The sequence below is a fragment of the Cyprinodon tularosa genome, unplaced genomic scaffold (genome assembly GCF_016077235.1).
Source record: "Cyprinodon tularosa strain WSP-4 unplaced genomic scaffold, ASM1607723v1 ctg562, whole genome shotgun sequence".
NCBI classification, from domain to species: domain Eukaryota; kingdom Metazoa; phylum Chordata; class Actinopteri; order Cyprinodontiformes; family Cyprinodontidae; genus Cyprinodon; species Cyprinodon tularosa.
In genome coordinates this window covers 312,707-333,967 of record NW_024039299.1, presented here as the reverse complement: position 1 = coordinate 333,967, position 21,261 = coordinate 312,707, and the positions used below count along the sequence as shown (strand labels likewise).

General features: G+C 43.9%; 2 protein-coding genes across 8 annotated transcripts in view; one reads left to right on the top strand and one right to left on the bottom strand.

Moving 5' to 3' along the window:
• Positions 1-1,399: 1,399 nt before the first annotated feature.
• Positions 1,400-9,695, top strand: LOC119796950 (clavesin-1-like). Of its 2 annotated transcripts, none has more exons than XM_038305737.1 (7): positions 1,400-1,897; positions 3,334-3,504; positions 5,909-6,027; positions 7,631-7,805; positions 7,880-7,990; positions 8,382-8,569; positions 9,524-9,695. In XM_038305737.1, exons 1-7 carry the CDS (start codon positions 1,796-1,798, stop codon positions 9,600-9,602), a joined length of 945 nt encoding a protein of 314 aa, XP_038161665.1. In that variant the 5' UTR covers positions 1,400-1,795; the 3' UTR covers positions 9,603-9,695. The 2 variants fall into 2 exon arrangements, with proteins under 2 accessions (XP_038161665.1, XP_038161664.1); XM_038305736.1 differs by having other exon boundaries at positions 8,343-8,569.
• Positions 9,696-14,733: 5,038 nt separating this feature from the next.
• Positions 14,734-21,261, bottom strand: part of unm_hu7910 (un-named hu7910) — a 46,988-nt gene continuing 40,460 nt past the window's right edge. For all 6 annotated transcript variants that reach the window (XM_038305728.1, XM_038305722.1, XM_038305721.1 and 3 more), the window contains 8 exons: positions 20,725-20,861; positions 20,304-20,402; positions 20,139-20,228; positions 18,880-19,017; positions 18,665-18,800; positions 18,497-18,588; positions 15,346-15,479; positions 14,734-15,257 (listed from right to left, as the gene is read on the bottom strand). In XM_038305728.1, coding sequence (XP_038161656.1) covers positions 15,107-15,257; positions 15,346-15,479; positions 18,497-18,588; positions 18,665-18,800; positions 18,880-19,017; positions 20,139-20,228; positions 20,304-20,402; positions 20,725-20,861 — 977 coding nt within the window. In that variant the 3' untranslated portion in view covers positions 14,734-15,106. The remainder of the gene's footprint in view (positions 15,258-15,345; positions 15,480-18,496; positions 18,589-18,664; positions 18,801-18,879; positions 19,018-20,138; positions 20,229-20,303; positions 20,403-20,724; positions 20,862-21,261) is intronic.

The following is a 21,261-nucleotide window of genomic DNA, read 5'->3' as shown; positions in this document are numbered from 1 at the left end:
AACAAACTCATTTACCTGCTCAAATGAAGGGTAAACACATTTAATTTGAGAAATTTTGACTTATTTCTAGATGTTTTTTCCAGTGAGGGCGGCTGAGTTATAAATAATCCCCAGAAACAGAGTTCTGCAGGCCTGTTCCAGTTTTTTTTTTTACTTTTTTTTTTAAAGTTTATTCTGCATCTTGTCTGAAAAAAGCAAAGAGAAACAGAAAAGCTCCTGATTTCCAGTAAATCCCTGAAGTATGAGGCGACATTAACCCACCGAGGGCCAAAGAACTGATTAGCTACAAGCCGAGGGCCGGACTGGTTAAATATTTATTAAAACATATTGAAATGAACAAAGCCTGTTGAACCAGGATCTAACATTGTTTTTCTAAATATTAATATCAATATTATTAATACATTTGTTAAGATAAATACAGAAATGAAAGTGCGTTCATTATGACCAAAAATGCATCACTGCGCTGCTCTATAATCCAACTGATCACTGCTTTCAGAAAACAGGAAAATATGATTCAGTTTTTCTTTTATTTTTTAATTTCTTAGTGATGCTTTGCATGTTTGGATTGTTTTGGATGCTGATGAAGATTCTCAGTCATCCAGGTCATTCCGTAAAAAGTTAAAAAACAATCCACTGGACTTGGTTTTCACGGTTTAAAGACGTTTCGCTTCCCCTCCAGGAATTTTTCTTAATTCAAATATCTGGATCCGCAGTGAGTTTGAGTCTCTATAGAGACAAGGCCTTTTATTGCTTGGAAACATGCAAATGGAAACCGATGAATGGGTCGTTTAACAAAATAAAAGGAGCCTGGATGGAGGGAGGATCCTGCGGGTGATAGTGGTGGACACGCTGCAGAATGAGGGGCAGGTGGGATCCGTACGCCAGGTAGAGAATACCGGGAGGTGAAGAGACGGCACAGTCAGGGCAGAGGTCAGCGCCTGGAGGTAGCGCTCCGTCTCCATCAGAGTATCGGTAGGAAATATGTCTTCCGATGGAGTCTTGATGCGAGGATGCTGGCGTTTTCCGGCAACGTTCTTTAAGCTAGATCGGTCTGAAATGCGGTTACAATCATGTCTTCCCCTGGGAATGTGAGCTGGTGCTGCAACACAACCGCACCAACACTACATTCCCCACAATGCAACAGTAGCCTGCGAAGTCACAGCAGCGCAAACAAGCGGCCGTGGCCTGTGGGCGGGTTCTAATGGTCATTAAATATCCTCCAGGGGGCAGGAAGTAACAATTCGTGGCCTTAACTTTGACATATGTACCTTAACCCTGTCTTTGTCCAATGTGTCCTCTGTCCTGCAGGCTGAGGAGCTCCACGCTGGACCCAGGTGCCTTAACAGACGCTGGACTGTCTCAGTAAAAACATCTGGATTCTCCTCCAGCCAACCCTCCATGCTATGGAGCAGCCATGATGGGAGCCAGCAGGACGAGGAGGACGTCTCAGCAGCAGAGAGCAGGACAGGAAGGATGAGCTGGACCTGCCTGCGTTTTATAAGAGGAACTTCTTTTCTTCCACCAGCATGAGTGAAAATCACAAACTCTAACAAGTGAATCTTTACGAGGTTAATAAAAAAGCTCCTGGGATCCGACAGCTGAGATGATTGTCGGTTCAAACGTCCTGATTGTCGTCTTCTTCTTCCGATTGTTTCAATTCGACTAAACCTGAGATCAAACAGCAGCGACGATTGTGTTCCACCTATCAGCTTGGACCTCACGGAGATTATAGCCCAGAAGTCGGCGTCAGTACTTTTAATCTGGGATTAGATTCGTTTTGGACGTCTGTGATAAGATGATGAACCAAATGCATCCTGGACTGAGCTCTGAAACCACAGAGAAAGCTCGGCTGGAGCTGAACGAAAACCCCGACACTCTGCATCAGGACATCCAGCAGGTGGGACATGGACTGGGAAGAGTCCCAGTCATCCAGGTCACAGTCATTCCAAAAAAGTTAAAAACCAACTGGATGTTTGAGGACTTTTTCAATTCCAAATGTCAGAAATAGGGTTTAGTTCCAGGTTTTATCCAGCAGCCCAACAAAGCCTGGTTTTAGTTTAGAAAACATGCAAATAGAAACGGATGAACGGGTCCCCCCCTTTGGAATGGGGGTCGTTTGGCTTCTTTGTTAGCCTGCAATGCCCCATACCTGTCTATGTCTCTGAAAGGGGGGTCGTTAGAGGGAATAGTTGGCCTGGATGAATAGGGGAGGTCTTCTGTTCTCCTGTAAAGGGCCATGCAACACAGGAGAGCGCCCTCCTCTGGACAAGACTCTGCAGTACATCTGGACCTTATGGACAAGGACATTCTTTGGAGACAAGAATGTTCAGAATGTTTGGACAAAGAGGACAGGTGGTTTGAGAGGGGCGTGAAGGAAGCCATCTATATTAAGAAAGAAAAACCGACCTTAAACAGGGGGGGTGACTCGGATTCCAGCTTTCAGGCCAACAATTCCCTCTAACGCCCCCCCTTTCAGAGACATAGACAGGTATGGGGCATTGCAGGCTAACAAAGAAGCCAAACGACCCCCATTCCAAAGGGGGGGACCCGTTCATCCGTTTCTATTTGCATGTTTTCTAAACTAAAACCAGGCTTTGTTGGGCTGCTGGATAAAACCTGGAACTAAACGCTATTTCTGACATTTTGAATTGAAAAAGCTTCCTGGATGGAAGAGAAACGTCTTCAGACTTGGAAACAAAGTCCAGAGGATTGATTTTAACTTTTTTTGAATGGACTGGGTTTCAAAATCTATCCACCATCTAACACAGGGGGGGGCAGTTCCAGTTCCTGAGGGCCGCTATCCTGCAAATTTTAGATGTGCCTTTGATTCAACACACCTGAATCAATTAACTAGATAATTAGGTGGACTATGAGGAGCTGACTGCAGACTGAGGAGGTAACTCACCTAGGATGGATCTAAAAGTTGCAGGATACTGGCCCCTAGGAACTGGAATTCTAACACCTTCTATTGGACAGATCCAGCTAACCTTCTGGTTTCATTTGTTTCCTTGGTTTAGCCATCAGGAGCGTTAGCATCGTTAGCGTCAGGAGTCATTTTTCCATTTCCAGAGCAGGCTTAGAACCTTTAGAGGCACAGAAAGATGTCTTTAGTTTAGCAGGACTGGAGAACCACTGACAGAACGGTAGATTCATGGAAGCAGTCCTCAGACCTGGACTAACCGATCAGGTCAGGTCTTATCTCGTCACTTTAGGAGTCAAACTTCATCAGATTTTCTCCTGCAGACGTTGAGCTTTAGAAAAACTGCAGCAAACCATCTGCCTAATGTGTCCGATGTTGACGGTCTCTATGGGATTCCTTTGTTTTTATCGTAGGTGCGGGACATGATTGTAACGCGGCCGGACATCGGTTTCCTTCGGACGGACGATGAATTCATCCTCCGCTTCCTCAGAGCCAGAAAGTTCGACCACATGGAGACTTTCCGCCTGTTGGCCCAGTACTTCCAGTTCAGACAGCAGAACCTCGACATGTTCCAGAGCTTCAAGGTTTGTGCTTCAGGGTTAGCTTTAGCGCTACAGAGCTAGCAAAGCAGGAAGTAGGGCAGGTGTGGCTGATTGGTGGAGACCTAACAAGACTAGTTCCACATTTTCTCAAAGTTTTCCCAAGATGTACAGAAGCAGCCTTTCAAAACGACCCTTCCTGCTCAAAAGCCAGCCGAATTCTTGCATATTTTTTACTCTGACTCCATCCTTTCACTGAATTACAGGGCCTGACCAGGAGATGGCGCTTCTCTTTAGATCTTAATGTCCACAAATCATGACAGAAAGAATATTTCAGTATAAAGATTGATGTTTACAAAGTTTTAAATGGCTACTAATGTAAAACTTCCATCAGACGCCTGATATGTTTCTAACCTGAACAAATCTCATTGAATCATCGACACAGAACCCAGTTTTTCTGCTGCCCCCCCCAATGTGAGGAGATTTCCTCATTAAGGGTGTGGTATCATGTAGAAGTTGAGCTACTAGATGGTCTGTCACAGATATTAATGCATCATCTGCATAACGGGCAATAAACTGACTGAAAGTGACTGAGGAAGGGTAGTGGTCCAGGAACCCAGCCTTGAGGGATCCCAGTGTTTCCCCTATTGTGATGTTGGTGGGGCAATCTGCTCCTTTAATGACCTCTACTGCCCCCCCCCAATCAATGATGGCAGGAACCCTCCCCAACGCTCAAACACGCTACATACCTGCTAACCATCAACTAAGAATCAGTTTAAGCTAATCCAGGTTCTAATCTTTACTTTTAATCTATAACTGAAAATAGCCCATGTCTTCCTCACCACAGTGCCAGTGTTCAGATGTCCTAGTAGCAGGAATTCACTCTCAATTCTATTCAGTCTATTTCTATAGCTCCAATTCACATCATGTCATCTCAGGTCACTTTCCAGTTCACCAGATCATCCAGTCAGATTGTCTAAGGACTTCTATCTTCTTGATTGCATCAACTCTTTGCCGTTTCTCACTATGTGTACTTGTGCGTTCTTGTTTTCTGATGACGTGAAACGTTAGCCCGTCTGCAGCAGCCCTATCTCTGCATAGCTGTGTCTGACGGACCGCTGGCCATGATTGAGAGTTTTTTGGCAACATTTTTATCTGACTGCGTTCATTATTACTCCCCCAATAAATGTCCAGAGAGACAAGGGAAAAAGTTTAACAGGTTTATTGAGAAGTTTTGTGGAGATTCCAGTGTTGCTCTGAACGCTGCTCAACCGGAACTGAAAGGTGAGGGGAAGACACTGTGGTTAGTTCAGGTTCAGTGGGAAAATTGATTCTCGGACTTGAAGAGGAGGAAAGGTAGGCAGACTCATTTCCAGAGAATTGGTTGACTCTTAGACTCCAGTAGGTGAGGAATGTGTTCCGGTGTTTGTCTCATACGGTGGAGGGCGGACAGGGTACATCTATAAGCAACCAGAATGCGGTTGCTTGTAGATGAACGGCAAAGACTGACTGCCACTCAGTTTTCCTGCGGTACTTGAACGGACTGTGGTGCAGATGAATCCCTTGCTCAGTGTGAAGCTCAAACAAATCCTCGGGGGAAAAGTGGATCCAATCCTCCGGTTTGTTTCCTCAGCTCAGGATGAAGCTCAGAAGATCCTTCCAGGGAGAGAAGGTCTGAAAATACAGTTTGCAGGATGACTTCCTGCCGAGAGGCAAAGACAAAAACAATTGTAAGAACTCAGTTTGACTCAGCAAAACTCAGCTTGGCTAGAGTACCCAAAACTGGCAAACACCCTGGCGTCGAGGTAGTGGCGGTCAGCAGCTTAAGAGTCCTCCGTTAGCGAGGTAACCCCTTGCAGGTGTGTGAGGAGGAGAATCAGAATTGGGCGCCGCCTGGTGGAGGAAGGAAGACAAACACACAAAAACACAGACCACACAGACTGGAGTCCTAACACAGACTAGCTTTGAATGTGGTGATGTCATCAGTACGCTTCTGTTCTAAATGACCCAGATTACTCTGCGTGTTCCCGTTATTCCCAAGTCCAGACTTTCCTGTGTTCTTCTGAAAAACAGACTTGGCAAGGACACAAGTCCGTACTCGTGTTCTTCTGAATTGAGAAACAGCCATTGACTCCTCAGCAATCCCTCACACTAAGCATGCTTGTAGAGACAGTGGAGAGGAAAAACTCCCTTTGAACAGGAAGAAACCTCCAGCAGAACCAGGCTCAGTGTGAGCGGCCATCTGCTGAGGGCTCTCAGATAATAATTTCTTAAAAAATAAAGCCAATGTAGAATAATCCGGATCTGTCAGGATATTTGTAGCTTGAACTTATTTAGCTTTGATCTAATTACATAGATTAGTCCATGGATGTCCATCCGTCCTCCATTCTGACGTCCCAGGGATCGGGGAGGTGTTTCCAGCTGACAGGCGTCTCTGTGTCCTCCTCAGGTGGACGACCCCAGCATCAAGCGAGCCCTGATGGACGGTTTTCCAGGAGTTCTGGAGACTCCAGATCAACACGGGAGAAAAATCCTGATCCTGTTTGCTTCCAACTGGGACCAGAGCAGGTAAAACACACATTATTCCCGTCTCCACGAGGACCATGCCTTCAGAAGGACGAAGTTAGTCTGTTTGCGGTCCAGTTGTTAATGCTACTCAGGAGAAAACTAACTGAACCTCCCATGAGTTAAAGCTGATAATCTGGATGATAATCTCCCTGTCTGGCTGAAAATAAAATCCGTACTCATCTTTTCATCAGACGGCATAAAGTCTCGGATCAGAACCGGCCGGCTTTATGAGTTTATCATCATTTCAACAAACATCCCAGTCATTTGAGAAGGAAATCCCGCAGCATCATAGCACCTCCTCCATGTTTAGCTGTGGTCTAGGGGTTCTTGATGCTCACTTTTCTACCAAACAAACCTTCTGCTGTTGTTGACAAAGGTTTCAGACCTCTATGGTTCCGGTTCTGGCTTTGATGAATCCTCCAACTGATGGACGTTCTGGATCTGTGCTGATTTTTCTGGAAATCTGTAAGAAATGGAAGCAAAACCAGTGAAGAACGTCTCCAGTAGGCTTGTATCTGAGGTCTACCAGGAGGCGGTCAGACACGTTTGGATGTTTTAAAGGAAAAGTCTGATCAGCAAGGAATAATCAATGGATCTTTATACCTAAAACTAATACATAAGAAGTGATTTAATGAATTTAGCGTTAATCAGTAAAACTATTCTATTCAGTTTATTTCTATAGCTCCAATTCACATCATGTCATCTCAGGTCACTTTCCAGTTCACCAGATCATCCAGTCAGATTGATTCAAAGTTTTCTATCTAAGGAAAACCAGCTGATTGCATCGACTCATTGACTCTTCAGCAATCCCTCACACTAAGCATGCTTGTAGCGACAGTGGAGAGGAAAAACTCCCTTTGAACAGGAAGAAACCTCCAGCAGAACCAGGCTCAGTGTGAGCGGCCATCTGCTGAGGCCGACTGGAGTTCAAGGAGACAGAAGCAGACATAGAAAAAGAAGCATAGATACAAAAGGCAACTGCCAACCAGCTCCACAGGCGGCCCCGTCCAGGAAACACACAGCCAGGCAGACGAGCTCCGAGCCAGCTCCCATGTCAGAGGATGAAGAGAGCACATCCAGTTAGTCACAGTCAGAGAAACAGGACTACACTGGAAAACAGGCCAAGCTCCAAAGTTTAAAAAATCATGAAAAAAAGTTAATTAAAGAGTTCAAAAGTTAATAAACCTAGTTAACAATGATCTTTAGGTCTATAAACTAAAAAAATGTCAGTTTCAGCATTAATAAATTCTTCAAGAAGCACTTTTGTTATTTTTCTTAATATATTCGAACAAGATGGCGTTTCTTGTTATTACGCTGACATTAATTTTTACCATTAAAATATTTTGTTCCAAAGGTAATAAGTTCTGGATTCCAGTAACGCTATTGGCTGGAAATGTTAAAGTATTCCACTGAGGCGCCTATAAAGGGTTAGAGGAGTTTCTGTGTGAAGAAGATCTTTGATGCAGTTAAACCATCTCAGCTCCTCTAGACGGACTCGTCCATCTCCCTCCTGACTAATGATCCTCAGACAGGAAGTCGTTGTGCTGGGCTCAGAGCTGTGGCTAACGCTCAGCGTTCGTCACGCTCTCCTCCCTCCCTCCAGGAACTCCTTCATAGACATCCTGCGGGCCATCCTGCTGTCTCTGGAGGTCCTGATAGAAAACCCGGAGCTGCAGATCAACGGCTTCACGCTCATCATCGACTGGAGTAACTTCTCCTTCAAGCAGGCCTCCAAGCTGACGCCCAACATCCTGAAGCTGGCCATCGAGGGTCTCCAGGTGGGCTCAGGCTGCTGCGTCGCCGCACACCGCCGAAGGTCGCCGCTCTGACCGCGTCCCGTTTGTCTCCTCAGGACAGTTTCCCCGCTCGATTCGGAGGGATCCACTTCGTGAACCAGCCCTGGTACATCCACGCCATGTACACCATCATCAAACCCTTCCTCAAGGACAAGACGCGCAAAAGGGTGAATACCCCCCCTCCTCTTCCTCGCTCTGCATACTGGATCCTTATTCATCCATGTTTCATCTCTTTATTCCCGTCCAGCTGCCTTTCCTCCACGTCTCGCCTTTTTCTCACACTTTATCATATTTTCTTTCTCCTCTTTGCTTTTTATTCTCTTCCTTTCTCCTCGTTTCTTTCCTTCCCTCCTGTATTTCCTCTTGTTCCAGCTTCCATGTTCCCTGTCCATCCTTCTTTTCTAAAACCTTCCTCTTCTTCTCTGATTCCTCTTGATAATTTCCTCCCCCCCCCCCCCCCCCCCCCCCCCACCCCCCCCCCCTCTGCTCCTCCTGCTGCTCCTGATTCTGGCTCCTCAGATCTTCCTTCATGGGAACAACCTGAACTCTCTCCACCAGCTCATCCAGCCCGAGTGTCTGCCGTCCGAGTTCGGGGGGACGCTGCCGCCGTACGATATGGGGATGTGGGCGCGGACCCTGCTGGGCCCCGAATATAACGACGAGACGGAGTATACGCTGACGTACGACGCTCTGCACGTCCGGGAGAGCTGTGGGGGAGGAGGGGGAGACAAGGACATGATGAAGAGGTGAGGAGACACCAGATAGAACTCTTTATTCTGGCAACAATACAGACCTGAATTAAAGCCAATTAATTAGTTCATTCTATTCAGTTTATTTCTATAGCTCCAATTCACATCATGTCATCTCAGGTCACTTTCCAGTTCACCAGATCATCCAGTCAGATTGATTCAAAGTTTTCTATCTAAGGAAAACCAGCTGATTGCATCGACTCATTGACTCTTCAGCAATCCCTCACACTAAGCATGCTTGTAGCGACAGTGGAGAGGAAAAACTCCCTTTGAACAGGAAGAAACCTCCAGCAGAACCAGGCTCAGTGTGAGCGGCCATCTGCTGAGGCCCACTGGGGTTCAAGGAGACAGAAGCAGACATAGAAAATGAACATAGAAGCACTGATCTATAAAAACATTCTATGTTAAAAAAGGTAACAGTAAACTAGCTCCACAGTTGGCTTTGCCTGGGAAAGAAACAGCTAATCAAATGAAAAAGAGAACATCCAGTTAGTCCCAGTAAAAGTTGAGCCCATAGCTATAGAAGAGAAACAGGACTAAACACTAAAAAACCAGGCCCAACTCTATCATCTATAAACAAAGATGTTGATGGCAGCAGCACAGCTGATATTTCTCTCCAGGATGGAGTCACAGCCAAACAGGAACAGACCAGATGAAGCTACTATGAGAAAAAGCAGAGAGAGCAGAACGTTAGAGATTGAACTAATAGATTCTGCAGAGTGGGAGAATAGAGATAGAATGAAGCAGAATGATGAAAAAGGGGTCCCTATGTCCTCCAGCAGTCTAAGCCTATAGCAGCAGAACTATAGAGATAGATCAGGATAACCTGAGCCACCCTAACTATAAGCTTTATCAAAAAGGACAAAATGCAGACAGGAAGCAGGCGTAGAAGCCTCGATGTTCTTTGTTCTGATTGGCCGATGCTAACGACGTCTCTCTGTGTGTTTTTAGGTCTCAGTCGACGGTGGAAGCTGCAGCTCTGCGACAGATGGACAGAGAGACCAGCACCCCCCTGCTGGCTCTGGACTGAACAGAACCTGGAACCGACGGACAGCGTGAAGCAGACATTTAAACGCAGACAGAACTTCTTTAACGCCACAGAACCGTTTCGCCATGAACTGGATCAGCCCGCCGTCACGTTAAAGCAACATCTGTCCAGCTGCTAAACAAACAGTCTGGTTGAGTTTTTCTGACTCCTGTTTAAATGTGGAAAAGCTCAGGATGAAAGGCGGTAACATCACAGCGCCGAATTATAAACTGAAATGTGTCCAAAGCGTCTCCAATCAGACGCTGTCCTCAACAGCAGCTGGACAAACACAAACCGCCCGTCTGAGCCTCTAATTCCTCCCAGATGATCCAGCAGCATCTGTCCACAGGAAATAACGCCGCCATCCCACCAACGAGGCATTAGTGGCGTCTGCCGCGCGGCGCCGGCTGCTCCAGGAAGCTGGCTCCATTTTTAACCCTGCGATCACTTCTGTCTGACGCTTTTCTGTGAGTAGAGGAGCGTTTAGGAACCAATCAGACGGCTGAGAGGATCCGATTGGAGAAACGAGGCTGAAAGTCGATGTTCATTTAGGGATTAATCAGAATCAGGAGTTTTATTCAGGTCTTTATGGCAGAAACCGGTCAGAACCGGACGGTTTTATGAGTTTATCATCATTTTGACAAACATCCCACAGCATTATAGCACCTCCTCCATGTTTTGTACCAAACAAACCTTCTGCTGTTGTTGACAAAGGTTTCAGACCCTCATGGTTCCGGTTCTGGCTTTGATGAATCCTTCAACGTTCTGTAAGAAAACTAAAAAAACTATCTAGAAACAAGTTAAAATTTCCTAAATTACATGTATTTGCCCTTAATTTGAGTAGATAAATGATATATTTTGCCAACGGAATGAGTATTTCTACTTTTAAAATAAGATAATTAGATAATATGATCTTAAAATAAGACAATCCAATTGTGTTTTCCTATTTTAAGTGTAAATTGTCTTGCTCCGTTGGCTAAAAGTATCTTTTATCTCCTCAATTCAAAAACATATGCACTGATTTGAAGAAAAAATCTCCATTGAAATGGAAGCAGAATCAGTGAGTTCTGAAGAACAGCTCCAGTCGGCTGGTATCTGAGGTCTACCAGGAGAAGGTCCGACACGTTCGGATGTTTTTAAACGGCCTCCGAGGTCCTGTCCGATCTTTAGAAGAACTCACGTCCCTAAAGGAGGTAAAACCCTGAAAGTCTGAGTTTATTTTTAACCTTTTATTTAACCTTATTTTAACTCAGAGGTTTATTTAGATTCAGGCTCAGATGAAGCGTTCATCAGACGGAAGTCAGAGATCTGAGATCCGACTGGAGTCGACTACTGAGCCCTGAGGGACACCATCCTGTTTCATCAAACTCTGCAGAGGAGCAGGAGACCTTTGGGAGGGACAGTCTGGAGGGCAGTGAGCTGATGATTCAGACAGGAACCAAGCAGTGAGCCCTGTGGCACAGCAGAAGAGAAAAGCCACATTGTTAAAGGAATAGTACACCCAAAACATGATTAGCCTTCATTTTCTACTCACCCCCATGCTGAACAACACTCTGGAGTACTTTTTTGATATCTCAAATGCATCTGGAGATCTGGGAGGCTTCTTGCTGTCTGCTGACATTCAAATAATGGAGGTCTATGGCGCCCGAGGCAGAAAGGTCCATAAAAGTCCACAAAAAACGTGTCAATATTCCTCCATACTGCTGGTCCAATGTATTCCAAGTGTCCTGAGTGGGTAGCGTCCAGAATTTACTCGAAACGAAGTCATTTAGAATGTTTTTAGAGCATAAACAGTAGTGTATAGGATTTCCTAGAAGCGCGTTCACGAGTCTACGGAAACCGCGGCAGACCAAACCAGATGAAAGTGCGCATTCAGCTCGGCAAAGAACTCATGCTCTTCCTCAACACTGAAGTCCTCAGACATTTTTCTTTCGTTGTTTCTTTCTTTGCACAGGTAAACGGCACATTTCTTCTTCTACGCTTGCATTATCGGCAGAGCAGACGCTGAATGCGAACTTTCATCTGGTTTGGTCTGCCGGCTTCCGTAGTGTCATGAACGCGCTTTTAGGAAATCCTATACACTACTGTTTATGCTCTAAAAACATTCTAAATGACTTTGTTTCGAGTAAATTCTGGACGCTACCCACTCAGGACACTTGGAATACATTGGACGAGCAGTATGGAGGAATATTGACACGTTTTTTGTGGACTTTTATGGACCTTTCTGCCTCGGGCGCCATAGACCTCCATTATTTGAATGTCAGCAGACAGCAAGAAGCCTCCCAGATCTCCAGATGCATTTGAGATATCAAAAAAGTACTCCAGAGTGTTGTTCAGCATGGGGGTGAGTAGAAAATGAAGGCTAATCATGTTTTGGGTGTACTATTCCTTTAAGACATTTTAAGTTTAACCAAAACGTTTAATTTGATTTTAGAGCTTAAATCCATGTCTTGAGCTGCAGAGAATCAGATCAACGTTCATTTTTCTCATTTTGATGGGATTTAGATCAAGTTTTATTACTTTATGTTTGTTAAAATTGTGTTTCCGTTGGATTGTTTCCAGAGCTCTCTGCTGCCACCAAGTGGTCACTAAGGGAAGTAGTTAAAGATGGCGCCTTTCATTGAAACTTTTATTTTTTTTATCTCACATTTTTCAAAGTAAAAAAAAAAAAATGAATCAAGGGCAAAATATCTGAAGATGTTTTTGTTACCTTGGTTACCACATTGAACACGTGGCGCTGTGCTTCAAGCAAAAATCGGGCTAATCGCAGCGACGCTAACAGGATGTGCACGAACCGTTCCTTTACAGCCTGATTTAATCACATGGAGCCAAACTGTGAGCTTCACTCTCTGATTGTGACCAAGATTGTTTTCATTTGAAGATTGTATGTCATCATTAGCTGTTATTTCCGGCTCCTGCAGGAGACGGCCGGACATTAAGGAGCCGCAAAGGGGGCGGAGCTTCATCCTGTTTGTATAAATGTCCTGCAGGGTTACAGTGAGCACTGATCCCATCGACACTACACCTTCATGAGATGCATTTCCTTTCAATGAATGTACAGAAGTAAAGATTTACACCAAACTGCTATTTGAACCCTGAGTCTTTTATTCTGAAAAACTACATTTTTAGTTCTGAGGTTTTTTCCTCACATCCAACCACCAGAAGTTTTCCAGAGTCCTTCCTCACAGGAATATAAAAACTTCCTCCTTTTGCTCTCTTAATCTAAGAACAATTATATTTCTGACATTTTGAATTGAAAAATCTTCCTGGATGGAAGAGAAACGTCTTCAGACTTGGAAACAAAGTCCAGTGGATTGATTTTTTATTTTTATTTTTTGGTGAGAATTCTTCCTTTAAAGGAAAAGTCGCTCACATTCAGAATTCAAACTTCTGAAAGTTCTTTAAATGTGAAATGATTCCATCCTGTTCAATAAATGATCAGTGTTTTTAATTCAGAGTAATTTTCATGTGAATGTGCTTTACTGGAGGCATCCATGTTTGTCAAAGAACACTACTGCCACCTACTGGTTAGTGACGTCACGGTGCGGTATCGGCTGTTTATCAAGTCCCAGTGCTGTATCTGGTGTTTGTCACAACGCGCTATTATCCAAGTCATCTTGAAAACATTCTTCTTCCAAATGTTGGCTACATATTACGGGTTTTTTCTCTGGCCAGAAGTTCGATGGCAAATCCTCCCTCTTCAAGTTGGCGATCCAACGACCAACCCGTCCGTGGAGTGTTGGGTAAGTTACTTTAAAAATGTAATCTATTACAGTTAAGTTACCTTATTTAAAATGAAATTGTAGTGTAACTTTTTCAATTACTTTTAAAAAGTAATGTAACTAATTACATTTGATTACTTTTTGATTACTTTAAGGTTTTAATGAGTATTGACCCATGTTCAACATTTAATTTTTGAGAATTAAATGTGAACCTTAAAAAGCACTAAGCTGAGAGGGAATTGCTGACAGGCGATCACAGGACGTCCACAAGAAGAGATTCTTCATCTATCAGTGAGTTACACTTACCTCTAAATGTTTCCTCAGGTTTCTACATAGATTGCTTCGACGTGGACAAGTTCTTGATAGCCGGCAAACACTTCCTGCGCTGCACGTTTCAATTTGAGCCATTTTCACAGATGTAAATGAAATGCTGCTTAAATTTCCAGGGCTGGAAGGCTGCCATTTTTGATGCGCTGCTTGAGCTGAAATAGAACCGTCCGCTCGCTTCCTGTTCCTCATGAGGCTCCACCAGCACAGGATGGATCATCAGAGTGGCAAATATGATAGAGACAAGGAGCTGTAGCGCGAAACGGCGATACAGGGCGCGAAGCAATAAAATATCATTACATATTTCGTAAAGGTTTTTTTTTTATATTTTTTAAAAAATGTAACTAAATTTGTAATTCTTAATATTTTCGGAACTAACTGTTACTTAATTACATATTTTCTCATTGTAACTGTAATGAATTACAGTTACTCTTTTTTTGTAATTAAATTACGTAACGTCGTCACATGTAATCCGTTACTCCCCAACCCGTCCGTGGAGGATCAGGAATCAGAAAGGTGGAATAACTCTTTTTTTCCACTTTTACCCGATGTATTCCAGCATCCAGCTGCCATGCACGTGGGCATTGTCAGTTTCACTATAGCTCTGGTGAATTTCAATGGTGAAGTCCTCTGGAAATCTTCAATAATTGTTGTTGATTGCAGATGTGTCTAGTAGTTCCCATTTAGCTTTGAAAGCGGGGAGAATGGCGCTAGGCTTACCGCACCGTGACGTCACTGCTGGAAGATGGCAGGAGGGAGGGGCTACTATATTTGGGTAAAGATGGCCGCTCCCAGACTCATTGATCGCTACTTATGTTTAATTTTTTTTACTGATTAAGGAAAAATTCATTAAATCACAGCAAACTCATTTGTTAAGTATAAATAATGATCCATTGATTATTCCTGGATGACCGGACTTTTCCTTTAAAACGCTGCAGTTTAGAGATAATCTGCTGCAGCGCCCCCTACAGACAGCAGGTGGAAGGAAAGGCAGCGCTCTAAGGAAAGAAGAAGAAATCTGAGAGGAGGAACAGAGCAGCTGAGATACCTCAGCGAACCAAAAAAAGATCAAACAGGAGAATTTCCTCATTTTTTAAAAATGTTTTATTGTTTTTTATAAATATAAATCATCTTTTATTAGAAAGTAAATGTGCAAAGGTCCAAATCCGGCTGATGAAATGAAGGCGACTGCGATCTAATTCAGCCGGACGGAGGAGGATGTAGTGATTCATTAACTCACAGCTGATTTGGGTTTTAGATTCAAAAACTGAACCGTCATCATGAAAGAGAACCAGAACCAGAACCAGAACCAGGTCCTAAAGCGGTTCAGGACGTCCCAGATGGTGCGTTTAAGTCCAGTCAGTAGTAGAAGAGTCCAAACATTCATGTGTGTGACGTCTGAGTCCGTCGCTCCTTCTCCGGCGGTCCGGTCCGTCCACAGAACCGCTCCGGCCCGTCCTAAATGGGGCTCAGAGTCTGCCGCTGGTACTGGGTCAGCCCTGGGTGCCAAACGTCCACGATGAAGATCAGGCGGTAGCTGTCGGCCACCTGCCACACCTCATGCTCGAAGGAGTCGTCGAAGATGAGGACTTTGCCTTCCTCCCACTCCCTGAGGGACCGGGATAGAGAGGAGGAGGATGATGCAACAGGAAGTGCTTTTACTGTGAAGGTCAAAGGGCGGGCGATCGGAGCCTCACCTGGTCTGGTTGGTGCAGCGGATCCGGCAGCCCGGTGTGGGGATGACCAGGCCCAGGTGCATCCTCAGCCTGCAGTTGGTGGGTCCGGTGTGAGGCCAGACGTGGGTTCCAGGCTGCATGACGGAGAACTTGATCTGGACCCATCAGAACCGCAGAAAACACACTGAAAAAAACGCTTCAAAGGGGCTGAAATTAAGCCGTAAACTTTGATTTTTAAACTTAAAAAAAAAAAAAAAGCTGAAACTAATAAAACTGACTGCACTGAAAAACATATTAAGTTATTTTTTCTTAAAATTAATGCATTTGTTCGTGATTGAGGAGATAAAAGACTCATTTTGCCAATGGAACAAGATAATTTACAACATTTTAAAAAGGAAAAAAACAATTGCATTGTTTTATTTCAAGTGAATTTTATCTAACTATCTTATTTTAAGAGTAAAAACACTCATTCTGTTGGCATATTATCTCATTTACCTGCTCAAATTAAAGGTAAATACAATTAATTAAAGAAACTTTTACTTGTTTCTAGATCGTTTTTCCAGTGTGCTGCTGCTTTCAGGGACTGTGGGAAATAGAAAAGTCTTCTCTTTATGTTTAAGTTAGTTGTTTCTAACTGTTCTAAATGTTTAAACCTCGCTGGAGGAATGATGATCTGAGCAGCGTTTGGTTTAAAATCTCACTTTCAAAAAGATTTCTCAGGTTTTTTTTTATTTGCACTTTTTATTATAAGTGCATTTTATTCTGAACTGAGGAGGCAAGAGAGATGCCAATGGAACAAGACGATTTACATTTAAAATAAGAAAAAAAAATTGCATTTTCCTTTTTTAAGTGCATATTATCTAATTATCTTATTTTAAGAATAAAAGTATTTATTTCATTGGCAAACTATTATATTTATCTACTCTAATAATGGTAAATACACTTAATTTAAGAAATGTTGACTCATTTCTAGATCGTTTTTGCAGTGTGGCTCCAGTTTCTCTCCATACACTGCAAAAACAATCTAGAAATAAGTAAAGATTTCTTAAATTAAATGTATTTACCATTGATTTGAGTAGATAAATAAGATAGTATGCCAATAGAATGAGTGTTTTTACTCTTAAAATAAGATAATTAGATAAAATTCACTTGAAATAAAACAATGCAATTGTTTTTTCTTATTTTAAAAATAAATTATCTTGTTCCATTGGCAAAATGTCTCACTTTCCTCCTCAATTCAAGAAAAAATGCACTTATTTTAAGAAAGAATTAATTATTAAGATTAAATTTTTTTTACAATGTACAGGTGCTGGTCATAAAATTAGAATATCATGAAAAAGTAGATTGATTTCAGTAATTCCATTTAAAAAGTGAAACTTGTATATTATATTCATACATTACATACAAACTCATATATTTCAGATGTTTATTTTGTTTAATTTTGATGATTACAAATGACAACAAATGAAAATCTCAAATTCATCATATCAGAAAATTAGAATATTACTGAAGACCAATAAAAACAAAGGATTTATAGAAATGTTGGCCAACTGAAAAGTATGAACATGAAAAGTATGAGCATGTACAGCACTCAGTATTTAGTTGGGCCTCCTTTGGCCTGTATTACTGCAGCAATGCGGCGTGGCATGGAGTCGATCAGTCTGTGGCACTGCTCAGGTGTTATGATAGCCCAGGTTGCTCTAATAGTGGCTTTTAGCTCTTCTGAATTGTTGGGTCTGGTGTATTGCATCTTCTTCTTCACAATACCCCATAGATTTTCTATGGGGTTAAGGTCAGGAGAGTTTGCTGGCCAATTAAGAACAGGGATACCATGGTCCTTCAACCAGGTACTGGTAGCTTTGGCACTGTGTGCAGGTGCCAAGTCCTGTTGGAAAATGAAATCTGCATCTCCAAAAAGTTGGTCAGCTGCAGGAAGCATGAAGTGCTCTAAAACTTCCTGGTATGTGGCTGCGTTGACCCTGGACCTCAGAAAACACAATGGACCAACACCAGCAGATGACATGGCACCCCAAACCATCACTGACTGTGGAAACTTTACACTGGACTTCAAGCAACGTGGATGAAGTGCCTCTCTTCTTTTCCTCCAGACTCTGGGACCTTGATTTCCAAAGGAAATGCAAAATTTACTTTCATCAGAGAACATGACTTTGGACCACTCACCAGCAGTCCAGTCCTGTTTCTCTTTAGCCCAGGCAAGACGCTTCTGACGCTGTCTGTGGTTCAAGAGTGGCTTGACACAAGGAATGCGACAGCAGAAACCCATGTCTTTCATACGTCTGTGTGTGGTGGTTCTTGAAGCACTCACTCCAGCTGCAGTCCACTCTTTGTGAATCTCCCCCACATTTTTGAATGGGTTTTGTTTCACAATCCTCTCCAGGGTGCGGTTATCTCTCTTGCTTGTACACTTTTTTCGACCACATCTTTTCCTTCCCTTCGCCTCTCTATTAATGTGCTTGGACACTGAGCTCTGTGAACAGCCAGCCTCTTTAGCGATGACCTTTTGTGTCTTGCCCTCCTTGTGCAAGGTGTCGATGGTCGTCTTTTGGACAACTGTCAAGTCAGCAGTCTTCCCCATGATTGTGTAGCCTATAGAACTAGACTGAAAGACCATTTAAAGGCTTTTGCAGGTGGTTTGAGTTAATTAGCTGATTAGAGTGTGGCACCAGGGGCCATCAATTTTGAACCTTTTCACAATATTCTAATTTTCTGATATGATGAATATGAGATTTTCATTTGTTGTCATTTGTAATCATCAAAATTAAACAAAATAAACATCTGAAATATATGAGTTTGTATGTAATGTATGAATATAATATACAAGTTTCACTTTTTAAATGGAATTACTGAAATCAATCTACTTTTTCATGATATTCTAATTTTATGACCAGCACCTGTAGAAGGACGGATGCCCTAAAGGTCGGATCGATTGGACAGATTTTAAAATAATCAGGTGATTTAGTGACGATAAAATCGAGAACAGTGTTGGTCGTCCTTCAGCTCATCGCACTGCAAAAACAACTGAGATCTAAATAATTTTTATTCCTTTAAGGAGGACGTTAACGATGCCTGACTGGGCCCCAGACCTCCTGTAGAACAGCTGATCCAGGTGTTTTGGGGGTCAGGTGAGTCCGACCTGCAGGCAGCTACCTACCTGTCCTCTCTTGCAGCTGGTAGCTTCGGGGAACCTGTCCATCAGGGCGCAGGTCTTCGGGACGCCCTGACAGGCGTTTCCAACCCGTTTCCCTGGAAACAAGGAGGAACGTGAGTCCAGCTGGAGTAAAACACCTGGTTCCACCTGAGATCCAGGAAGCTGAAGCACCTTGCTGCCACAGCGTGTACTGGCCCCACTCTCCTTTCTCCCTCAGGTTCTCCTCCTCGGGGAGGAACCGTCCTTTGCCTCGGTCCATCACGGCCAGAGCTTCGTCCCGGATCGTCCTCCAGTTCCTCTCCAGCATCTGGACACAGCGTCCCCCCCCCTGTCAGAACCTCTGCTGATGGAGGCAGGGCGTGTCAGTGTGGCCGTGTGACTCGTACCTTCACCAGGTCCGTGTATCCGGTCTCCTGAGGCGTCCACCAGGGCTGAGCCTTCAGTCCCTCCACGTTGTACAGAGACCTCTGCCACACCGAGGCAAAGTGGCCTCGTTTGTGGCCCAGTTCGTACCAGTAGTACGCCTGCAGACACAGAGCCGTCACTAAGACGGAACCAGAACCAGACCTTCAGCTGTTTGCTCCATCAAACCGCTGCCGGCTCGACTCCTTCAGCAGCTTCTGACTCTGAACGTGAACAGCTGCTGTGGAGCTGGTTGCCTTTTGTATCTATGCTTCTTTTTCTATGTCTGCTTCTGTGTCCTTGAACCCCAGTGGGCCTCAGCAGATGGCCGCTCACACTGAGCCTGGTTCTGCTGGAGGTTTCTTCCTGTTCAAAGGGAGTTTTTCCTCTCCACTGTCGCTACAAGCATGCTTAGTGTGGGGGATTGCTGAAGAGTCAATGAGTCGATGCAATCAGCTGGTTTTCCTTAGATAGAAAACTTTGAATCAATCTGACTGGATGATCTGGTGAACTGGAAAGTGACCTGAGATGACATGATGTGAATTGGAGCTATAGAAATAAACTGAATAGACTAACCCTTCATTGCCACCTGGTGGCCAGATAAAAGCACTGCAGAACTGAATCCCAACATGTTTCTCCCTTCAGACAAAAGTTGTTTTCTTCCCCAAAACAGCTAAAAATATTCATTATTTCAGCTCCAAGTTGACAGAGCTCGGGTGTTTTCTTCAAAATAAAAGCCTTGCCAGCTTTACGCAGCATTAGCATGCGTCATTACCATGGCAACCTTAAGGAAAACAGGTTAAAGTGGGAAGATACACAGCCAACTTTAAATAGGTGCCTCCTATAGCACCATCTAGTGGACAAATATAAAAACTAAGAGCTAACAGCAAACTTCCAAATGAAATCAGTCAATATTAATAAAGAAATGTGACATAAAAATGGGAAAAATTTTAAGAATTTTTTTGTCTTTTTTAAGTTTAGGTGATTTAAGGAATCCGGATTAAATGGAAAACATGAGATATTTTCAATCAGTTGAGCCTAAAAGCGTCGCTCAGTTTCTCTTTAGGCTTTAAAGTAAAAACATGTTTCAGTTTGTTTTTCATCTTTCTTAGATGAAGGACGACCTCCGACCAGCGGCTAAACTTAGGGGCTGGATCTGCTCCCAGTTCGTTAGCGGTTAGCAGATAAAGGAAGCCCTGCGCCGCGTCAGTCGGACGTTCTCCGACGTCCGTCTTTTACTCACGCTGTCGTCTCCGACCCTCTGCAGCGCGTCTCCCAGGTGGAAATAAAAGCGTCCGTCATCTGTTCCCGGCTCACCGGACTCCAGACCTTCCTGCAGAAACAGGGAGGGGAGGGGGGATTAAAAGGTCCACCTAGACATGGTAACCAGTCAGAAAGGTTTCCCCACCCTCAGGTACGGGATGCTTTCTGCTATCTTGTTCTCCGCCTTCAGGATGAAGCCATAGTGGACTTTGGCAAACCCGTTGCTAGGGGCGACAGCCAGCACCTAGGAGGCGGGGCAAAAGACGTGGAGCCAATCAGCGATAAAAAGTCCAACAAAACTGTGATCAGAAAATTATGATTTCTCTTATTTCATATATTGATTTATGCTTTTTACTGTTTTAACTCAGACTATTTTCCATTGTTGTAACTAAGGATGAACGCTGCTCAGGCAGAACGGGGCTGATTACCGCGCTGTACGGGATGAACTGATCTCTCTTTGCAAAGATTAAAATAAAGCGCCGACTGAGTGAAATCCATCGATCTGCGTTTATTTAACCAGTTAAATACTTTTTGTCCAACAACAAAACCTCAGCGTACAAACGCACCTCTTCGTAAACCTTCTTAGCTCCCTTGTTGTCGCCAAGCAACAGGTGGGCGACGCCCAGGTCGTTCCTGAGGGCGAAGTCGTCTGGAAAAAAGTCCACGAGCTTCTGCAGCGTCGCCAGCGAGCCTCTCATCCGACCTGAGAGCAGAAGGAGAAAAACAGGAAGCAGGATGATCAGTCCTCCTGTCTGAATGAGTTTAAGGTTCGGTTCTGGAGACGAGGCTCCGCCCCCAAACGCCAGCGAGACGTTTTCATTCCTCCTGATCTGATCACTACGCCTCATTGGCGACGGTTCTGCTGGACCAGGAGTCCCACAGGGAACTAATTTAGGATCATTTAGGCTTTCAGTTCAGGAATCTTCGTCGTTCCCAGAACTTCCTCCAGAAGGTTTCAGGTTCTGTTTCTCCTGAAGCGAATGTTTGTTAGTTTATCTCCAGTTTACAGGAGACTGCTCACAGATTTACATCTGGACTTTGACTAGGCCATGAATCCACTGTGATCTAAACCAGGGGTCTGCCCCTTTTTAAGTCCAGATCAA

Excerpts from the sequence above, each read along its gene's own strand:
- LOC119796950 (XM_038305736.1), top strand. The coding sequence starts at position 1,796 with ATGATGAACCAAATGCATCCTGGACTGAGCTCTGAAACCACAGAGAAA. Across the intron at positions 6,028-7,630 it reads TCCAACTGGGACCAGAGCAG|GAACTCCTTCATAGACATCC; the intron begins GTAAAACACACA and ends CCCTCCCTCCAG. Across the intron at positions 8,570-9,523 it reads GACAAGGACATGATGAAGAG|GTCTCAGTCGACGGTGGAAG; the intron begins GTGAGGAGACAC and ends GTGTGTTTTTAG.